This window comes from Pundamilia nyererei, unplaced genomic scaffold, assembly GCF_000239375.1.
Source record: "Pundamilia nyererei isolate P.nyererei 1_Seehausen unplaced genomic scaffold, PunNye1.0 scaffold00003, whole genome shotgun sequence".
NCBI classification, from domain to species: Eukaryota; Metazoa; Chordata; class Actinopteri; order Cichliformes; family Cichlidae; genus Pundamilia; species Pundamilia nyererei.
Window position 1 is genome coordinate 3,320,880 of NW_005187404.1, and position 9,360 is coordinate 3,330,239.

Sequence of the window (9,360 nt, forward strand, 5' to 3'; positions counted from 1 at the left end):
ATATATATATGTATGTATGTATGTATATTATTAGTGCTTGTCACAGACATAAGAGCTAGAAAGCCCTGTACAACAATTAAAACACAAAATTTTCACAAAAAAAATTTGGGAATGAGCACTGAGCAGATTTTGGGTTTTTTTGTTTGTTTGTTTGTTTTGTTTTTTAACCTCTTATCTACTTCTTTTTAGATTAAAAAGTAAAGTAATACAACAATGCAAGAAATGTCCCTGTGCACTGTAGTTTCATTGCGGATTGCATAAGGTAAAACCTTTACAAAGTAAAAAACTGAAATAGATACAAAATGTCGTTTAGTAGAAACGTACCTTTTTTTGATGCATGTTTTGGACTCAGCCCTAAGTATGAAGTAATCTGATATTCACGCGCTGAACAATGAAACATATTTTAGCCGATTATAAATTTTGCAAATTCTCCCACTGATCACATCATGTTATTTTTGAAAATAGAAGCATTATTCATGCTCAGTATACAAATCAACAGCTAAGTCAGTCAGCAATATATTGTAATGTATATTGTGTAACTTATATGATGTTTATTTGTCTTGTATATTATGTAACTGTAATGCAATGTGTAAGATCTGTGTAAATATAAAGTAACTAAATCACTCATTTGTAACACCTTAAAAAGCTCGCTCTCTCTTATTCTCAGCAACCACAAGGTGGCGGCATGCTTCTCTGTAGAAGACGCACTTGTGTCTCACAATGAGATTACGTCCTCTCGTATGAGAGGTTCTGGTGATTTTTATTGTAGCATTCTTTATTTTTATTTCTGTCCCAATGCGTATTTGACGTACATGAAACAGAAGCCCTACAGGAATACTGAGAGTCTATGAGGCGCTCATTTATAGATGTTTATTCTTTTGTCGGTGTGCTGTTGTCTTGCAGCTACATCCTGCTATGCGCAAACATCTGGAGATTAGATTTCCCACTCACCATGAGAACCCCGCACTCCAGTTTTTAAACAATGTAGAGTCTGCATTGTCAGGAAGATCCCAACAAAAGATCCCACTGGTGTTATTATTTTGGCTGGTAGTGTTTAGAGAAATGGTCCACCAAATTCCCTTGAGGGTTATCACTGCATTCCAGACCTGGGAAGACTGTTTGACCTTCAGCCAGCTGGAAAAATTGTTATCCTTTAGAGATGTTAACACTAGCGTGCACACATTCTCCAGTTCAGCTCCCTATAGCACTCTATCATCCGTATTTGAATGGCATTCACGTGGTATTCATTCAGGAGATTCTCAACAAAGAAAAGAGCCACGCACAAATATGTTCTCTTCATTTTTTTTTATTGAAAAAGGTCCACATTAATCACATAAATCACACCATTCCAACAGATTCTTTGTGGAAAATACCTACAGCAAGAAAACGACACAGAAGATGGTTTGCAACTTAAATTAAGCACCAGACGATTTGCCACCTTCCCCCTGCAAGCTCAGCTCGTGCAGGGGAACAGTTCAGTGCAGGCTGGAGGCAAAATGAGAGGGGGAATGAGACAGCACTGTAAAACAGCTTGTGCATCGATCTTTTTTCTCTTTAAACATTAAAGATATTGCAAAAAAAACAAAAACGCACACACAGGTCGTAGCCGAACACACGCAGGCAAAAACAGGATGTGAAAGAGGACTCGTACTTAATATAAGCATGCTGTCTGCTGTGCCGACTGCTGTTTGTTTGTGGAAGTCTTAAAAAAGGCACTTTTTTTAGATTATTCAAACCAGCATGTTCTTAAGACGAAGCCATGTAAACAGATTTGTTCCCTGGGAAAGTCGAATGTTTCTAAGCTCGGATATTCAGTCCACAGATTGTCAATTGGAATGTGCTACTGAGGTAACAATCATACCAAAAACAAAACATGCACGCGCATAAAATCACACACAATTACACACGTGCACAGTTTCCTGCCATAATTTCACAAATAATAAAGCTACCCACCACAATTTATAACTTTAAACATTATAGCTCATCACGCATTTTGTCCCCTTTAGGTTTAACCACTCTGCCGATGTACAGGATGGAGTTGGTCTTGTTGTCCTTTACCAGGAAAATGAAGGGGTGATCTACGTAGAAGAGTTTGGGGTTCCTCAGCTTCTCAGTACCGAAGATGCTTGTGTCGTATGGGTTTCCTTCGATGTCAAGCTCCAGGGCTGATGCGTGGAAGACGCTGGAAAGGTAGAGATCCTTCTTTCCAGAGATGTTGGACAGGTCAGCCTTGGCTTTGTCCACAGCTTCTGTCAAGCCCAGCTCAGCCAGGTGTTTCTGCAAAACACAGATGAAGTTGCTCAGCGCTCTGGGTTCACAGTAATATTTTCTAACACTCCTAAAGTTACACTCCATTTGAGCCATCCAGTGTGCAAACATTTACCTGCAGGTTGTGGCTGACTTCCACTGAGATCTTAGGCAGGGAGATGGCTACGGCTCTGTTCTCCATCTTGCTGAGCCAAGTGTCCACTTGCTTCCTTGTCAAGAGCTTCTCCAGGCGCTCCAGGGGCTCCAGGTGATAGGGCATGATAAGGATCATGGAGGCCTGTTTCTGGCCCAGAGGCATGTTCAGCACAAAGACTTTATTTTCGGTGTCCTCGTAGAAATCATAAAGACCTGAGAGAGGGGCAGACAAAGCAGATCTTATCACATGTGTGTACTTGAAGGCGGGGTGGCTTATCAGCTTCTGGAGACATAATAAGATCAAAAAGAAAGATGAGAGAGAAACTCACCTGTGCGGTGCATCATGGGAACTCCGACAGTAAATGAGCGAGTAACCAGGAAACCACGGGTGTCCACCATTTTATCGTGGAATTTCTCCTCCCAGTGAGCTGTGAGGGGGGGAAAAGACACGAGGTCACAACTCTGCACAGGCGTCTGGCCTCACAAAGAGCTTCAGTCAGGCGTTAACGCCATACTCACGCTTGAAGAACATGGCGTTGACGATCATGGCTCCGTCTGGGTTTTGCACGTCCTTGGTGACCTCAGGCAGCTTGCCGCCTGTGGACTTGGCTGCCCACTCGTTGATGGAGTTCACTGCGCTCCTCTTGTCCCTGAAATTGATTTTGGAGTGGTCGTAGTTGTAGTGCTTCTTGCTGTTCTTCACAAACTCGTCAGCGAAGGACACAGAGCTGGGGCCGTAGAGGCGGTTGTTGATTTTCCAGGTGGTGTTGCGTGTCTTGGCGTTGCTCACCTGAGAAGAAGTGGCACATGTACGCCATTAATTTGTGATATAAAGACAACTCGGAGTCTATGGCCTGTGGTGATGATGGTGGAATTATGAAACAAGGGAAGCTCCTTACCTCAGTGAGGAGCTCTGACAGGCCTGCATGCAGATGCTCATCCTTGAGTTTGTCAGCGCTGAGGACTGTTTTCACCTGGGAGGCAGTGGAGGCTTTGCCACCAAGAGCCACCAGCCCCAGAGAGGAGGCCACCACCACAGGAGAAATGATGATGTTCTCTGTGTCTTTCTCCTTTGCCATGGTGTGGTAGAGGCTAAAGTGAAATTTAAAAAATGCATATATTTATATATAAACACAGAGAATATTACTTTATGTTACAAGTGCGCCAGAATCAATAATATACAAACCTGAAGGCCAAGTTGGTGCTTTTATCAGCCAGCGCGGTGGCGTGGGTGCTCAGCTTCACATCCTCTGCAGAGGCCACCAAGGCCAGCAGACAAAGGCCTACAATGTTAGTCATCCACATCCTGTCTGTCTCCAACAGCAGCTGCACTCTGTGAAAAGGAAGCAAAGAGAACGATGATGACATTATTCCTTAAAAAGAACAAGAAGAAAAAGAAGAGCATGTTTGTGATATTCAGAAATATATTCATTTCTTAAAATATATCTCAGAAAGAAAATGCCAGAGAGCCGACTACACTTGGGCTGTAGAGCTGTGGAGGAAGGGCAGAGTTGACCCAGCCCACTCAGCAGCTCTGGAATGTCCCGAGTTTGAGGGAGACATGTTTCGTGCCACGTCAGCAGCGACCGCCGCCTGAGCTGAACAGCTGAAACTCGACGTTTACTTGGATTGAGCTGGATCTCGCTTCTCCGGACACATTTTAAGTGATACAAATGGTTAATAGTGTCTCCTCGGATGCGAGGATCAGAAATCCCTTTGCAACAGTCTTGCGAGACGTACAGTGCAGACTTTTTTCATGTTGCCTGCAGAGAAAGAAAAGGGCGTATGCCTGTAGGCTGCACCCAAATCATCCCATCTCTGGTTCAAACAATGGGCTGAATGCACAGCCGCGGGCTCTGAATAACCAGCTGCACTGGCATACTGTTTCTCATGCAGACTCATACTGCGTCTGTTCCTCTGTGATTGCATGTTTGTGATACCTTGAGATGTTTTCATTTCTGCGATTTTCATTCTGAAAGACAAGAGGTGTATGTAGTAATCTCTGTGGAGCAGGCAGTGAGAACATATAGGCAGATTCTCATGGAGAGAAACTCTATGCACAGTACGAAGTCTAACGTCTCTGTTCTAGTTTCAAGTTTTCAACCACTAGAATTTAAACATTAAATATTAAGCTGCCAATCTAGTCAACCCACCACTCATTCAAGATGAGGCACTTTTCACTGTTTGTTTCCCGACCCTGGAGGGGGGGAAATGCTTTGATCCAATGAGCTTTGCCACAGTCAAAGTGATACTCTTCCTAGTGGAAAGACAAGCTAAACTGGGCGCAGGCACGCTACTTTCCTGCAAACCTTTTTTTTATTTGTTTGAACTGAATGCATTTAAACTGTTGTCAAAGTTCTGACATGGAAGCAGCAGAAAGCCTGCGCCACCCTGCCAGCTGCATGACAACTTTCAGCTCTGATAACAGGTCAGGATTTGTTCCCTACTGGAAACAGAAGAAATACAAGAAGTATTCTCTGACAGACAGAGGAATCTCAGCTGCAGCTTTCAAACTGGGTAAAATGGAGGGTAGCTGATCTGCAGCGGTAACACATGATAACAAAGCAGTTCATTCAGTCGCCGCATTCCTCCCTGTGAAACAAAGACCGTTATCTTCTGATCCTTACCTGGCACAGATTATCGCAGGGTTGCTTCTCCGAGCTGTGTCCGGTGGATAGTGTGGCTGTGACAGACTTCCCTGGCTCTATATATCCTAAAAGAGAATTTTCTAGAAGTTGGGAATGGGATATTCAAATGAGGGTGTCTGTGTTTTCTCAGGAAGCTGGGAGCTGGGACGTCCCCCTCTTGAAATCACAGGGTGGGATGAAAGCTGTGCCGACTGAAGTAAGTGCTGGTCCTGGATCAGCGTTAAAACTTTCCCACAAAAGGCTCCTGAATAGAAAATCTGAATCCTGGTCAGTCTTAAGTTTCTGCCTCAGTCCCCTCGGTTTTTAACACTGCTTGCTGACTCAATCTTAAACTCTGGTTTCATCACATGATTGGAGATAAAGATTAAGCTGCCACTGACTGTGAATTAAATGATTGTTTTGCATGCATATAAATACAGTGTTAAAGTTCTTTTAGCACTCTTTGGCATTTGTGTGTATGAGCTTCTCTTCAAGTATGGAACACCACCATGCATCAAAACAGTCTCAGCAGGCAGGATGTTACTCAGTAAGCATTTTTACTCCAGAATAAAAGCTGTAACTTGTTCCCTGGCTGTTGTTAAACTGCTGCTTAACTTCACATGGAAACATCCAGAAAGTTTCATGCAGCAGTATTCATGCCTCCCCAGAAGTTGCAGGAGCCTCAGCCCTACCCCCACACCCACACTGCCACGTCTGTCCAACTCAGCTGCTGATTGCAGGGTAGCTACTAAACGATGGGGGTTGTCTGGAAGACCACTGATGTTTAAAAAAAAAAGAAAAAAAAAGAAAAGCAGGATCTGCTTTCTTCGGAAAGAAAAGTTTCATAAAACTGCTGAGCCTTTTCTTTAGCACACAGAATAATGTTATTGTTGGTATTGTGATCTCAAAATCGCACATTTACATTCACAAGATTATCTGTCTCCTGTTTCATCTCTGATGTATATAAAGAGACCGAAACCTGCCTCCAGTGCAAAGAAAGACATTTCATGCTATAGCTTTACTTATGCAGATAATAAAATATTGATCTGGGTGTCTGACACTGCAGGACTAGGTGTTCTCCAACTAAAGTATTTCCATCTATCTCTTGACCCCCCTCCCAGTGCTTTTCTTTTACTGCTCTCTACAAATTGCCCTGACATGCCAGCTGATGAGTGGCTTGACTTTTTTAGTGATGTGTTGGGGGAGGCATCTAGAACTTTCTATGAAATTTTGAGAGACAAAAAATGTCCACAACCCACTCATAGCCATGTTTAGAACTCACAAGTACCTGAAGCTGAGTTACATACATGACTACCCAACAAATGAGCTCATTAACAGTTTTTACAACCCACCCCACCCCCATGTTTGTTTGTCCTTCTGAAGGCCCAGGAATGACAGTTTACACTGAGATTCCTCAGCATGTGCAGACTCGAGTTCAACCAGATGCCAATTAATCAAGACTAAATCATTAAGATAAAAATGCTTTTACTCTCTGCCTTGTGTGGTATAAAGGGACATGCATAAGAAATGATGTGGGAAGGAAACAGTTACCTGCTGTTCCCCTCACAGTGCCTCATCTGTGTGGTCTAAATATACACCACGTGTGTGTACGTGTCTGTGTGAGCATGCAGAAGCTTCCAGAGCTTTTCCCAACCAACATCAAACACACAACTGAAGAACTGTGACATAATCACGTTCATCAGATAGAAGATGCCTAACCGCAACATGATGCAATTTTTCACCATTAGAAAATTAAAAGACCATCTGCAGATTGCGTTTTATAAAAATAAGCAAAAGTAAGGATGCAGGCACGTGCCAGACACGTTTTCTCTTCAGCAGAATCTGATGCAAGGGTGGGAATAGTCTTCAGAGGGTGGAGCAACTCTTACATAACTCGAGGGAAGAATTGCTATTCGAGGACAAGGAGCCTATGCAACATCTGGACGTCATTGCACCAGCCATCAGCAACGACGGCAACTTCTTTGCTTTCTGGAGTTTCTTCAGTAAACTCTTCTCTTGGATAATATATATATATATATATATATATATATGGAGGTTGTGAACAGAGTTCAGTCTCTTCAGTCACTCCTGGCAACTGTGTTAGTTTATCAAACAAAACAAAGCCTAAGAGAGGCTTTCTCAATGGTGAGCTTCCTGTTTATCATTTTAAGATATATGCCTGTTTGGTTTCCTCCAAACTTACTTAATAGGGCCTGAAAATCTGTTTATGGATTCCAATATATACTCCATCCAGGTGGAATAGAGAGAAGAGGAACCTTTTTGTTACAAAAAAAAAAAAAGTAATTTACCTAAGAAAAGTAAAAATGCATAAAAAGTTTTCTGTATGATTCAAAGTTCCCACATCAAAGTATAAAGTTTTAAACAATTTCAAGATGATATCCACGCAAACTACTAAAGGTAGGACTCCAAACTGAGAAACACAAAGTTGTCAGTGAAGAACTTAAAGCACAGCTGCAAGAAGATGACGCAAGACCAAAGAAATGTTTCAGCTCAACTGTATGGTGTAACTGTGACGGGCCTAAGCTCACGGTCAGTATCAGTGGTTGGGCCTGCTTTTTACATTCTCCTTCTCAGGTCCAGGTTCCTCACTAGTGGTGTGCGGATCGATACTGAAATATCGATTCTTCCGATACCAGCAATTTATGTTCTAGAATCGATTCTCATATTATAATATCGATATTTTAGTACTCTGGGGTAAATTTGTAGTTTTTCCATTAGAGGATCATCAGGGGGTCCTTTTGTCCCTCTGTGGGGGGAAACTCCCACTGAGTTTAAATCTGGGACTCCCCACCATTTGACCTTAGAACTGAAGAAGCTTCTCGGATGAGAGGTGAAACGTCTTCAAGTAACTTAAAGAAGTCCAGAGGCTTTTTTTTGCAAGCTCCTTTGATTTCAACTTTTAAATATTTAAATTTTCAGCTTTTTCCTTTTAAACAAATTTAAAGTAAAACAACACAAAACACTGCAAACCACAACACAGTTAAATATGAATTAAAATATGAAAACGAAAAGGACATGCATATTCTCTGTCATATGGGCCTGCATGAATAAACTTTCTGAATTCTTTATCAAAATAGTTGTGAATGATTACTATACCTTTGTCCCTGGCTCTCTTTCTCTCTCTTTCCCTCATGCTCTGTTCCTGTGCTACTGCAAGTGTAATTACCGCCCCTCCCCCCTCTTCCCAGCGCAAAGGCGTGCAGAGTATAGCAGAAAAAAAGTGCGAGAGAGAGGGTGAGAGAAAGAAAAAAAAAACCCACAGCTCGCGATAAGGAGCCGGCTCGCGTCGTTCACTTCAAAGACCCGGCTCTAAGAGCCGTTTCGTTCGCGACCGACACATCACTACAAGCGGTGCGGCTTCGTAGCTTAGCAAAGTCTTACTAAAACATTTGACAGATTTTTGACCACCGTGTACCACATAAAATCGTTTCGAGGTCAGTAAACACAACCAGAATTCATACATAAGGCACATGGGACTATAAGGGGCACTGTCGATTTTCCGAAAAATTAAAGGATTGATTTTAAGTATTCCGTATTTTCCAAAAAACACGGTAATAACAACGGCCCGCTAGCATGCTCTACCAGAAAATGTGCTTTGTTGTGTATCTGACGGACGAAAGCTAAACCAGTTTCACACCACTGAAGTTGCAGCATTTTAACAAAGCAATTCTGGTTCATCTGTTTCATTCAACGATCCGCTTTCGCCCTTCTTATTCTCCGTCACCGCCATGCTTTTTCCGCCATGTGTGTATGAAAACAAAGGCAGTGCGCATGCGTGTCTTACCCATATTCTATCGCCATATTTAATTTCTTATCGTTGCCCAACATTATACCAGTATTACTGTGAATGGTATGATATGGCCCAGCCCTACTTGCATGCTTTGGTCGCATATGAGGTAAATTCTATTAAAAAGTTGAGTTTCATGATGTGACTGTGTAGCCACTATTGTTTTAAGGCTTTACAGTCATAATTGGTGACGCTCCCAACCTAAGTTCCAAACATTAACCCTAAATTTGTAAATTCCTTTTCAACCAAGCAAACAGAAATAATTTTTTTGTAGGGAAACAGAATACATATCCTATAGGGTTAAATTTAGGGCTAAGGTCATGGCTTTCTCTTCAGAGGGCCTATATAGCATCATCCCTGGACTCGCACCAGTTTGCATACAGGGGAGAACCGGTCAACCGAGGATGCGATCGCCACAGTGCTGCACACATTACTGAAGCACTTGGAACACAGGAACACCTATGCACGGCTCCTCTTTGTAGACTACAGCTCGGCTTTTAATACCATCCGGCCATACAAACT

General features: G+C 42.4%; 1 protein-coding gene across 3 annotated transcripts; it reads right to left on the reverse strand.

Annotated features, from left to right (window-relative positions):
* Positions 1–1,290: 1,290 nt before the first annotated feature.
* serpinh1b (serpin peptidase inhibitor, clade H (heat shock protein 47), member 1b) lies at positions 1,291–5,307 on the reverse strand. 3 transcript variants are annotated; one of them, XM_005720681.1, is made up of 8 exons: positions 5,031–5,139; positions 4,344–4,375; positions 3,590–3,736; positions 3,303–3,495; positions 2,923–3,193; positions 2,733–2,831; positions 2,384–2,616; positions 1,291–2,277 (listed from the first exon to the last, which is right to left on the reverse strand). In XM_005720681.1, exons 3-8 carry the CDS (start codon positions 3,706–3,708, stop codon positions 1,975–1,977), a joined length of 1,218 nt encoding a protein of 405 aa, XP_005720738.1. In that variant the 5' UTR covers positions 3,709–3,736; positions 4,344–4,375; positions 5,031–5,139; the 3' UTR covers positions 1,291–1,974. The 3 variants fall into 3 exon arrangements, with proteins under 3 accessions (XP_005720738.1, XP_005720737.1, XP_013765936.1); XM_005720680.2 differs by lacking the exon at positions 4,344–4,375 and having other exon boundaries at positions 5,031–5,307; XM_013910482.1 differs by having other exon boundaries at positions 3,590–4,375; positions 5,031–5,059.
* Between the last annotated feature and the right edge of the window lie 4,053 nt (positions 5,308–9,360).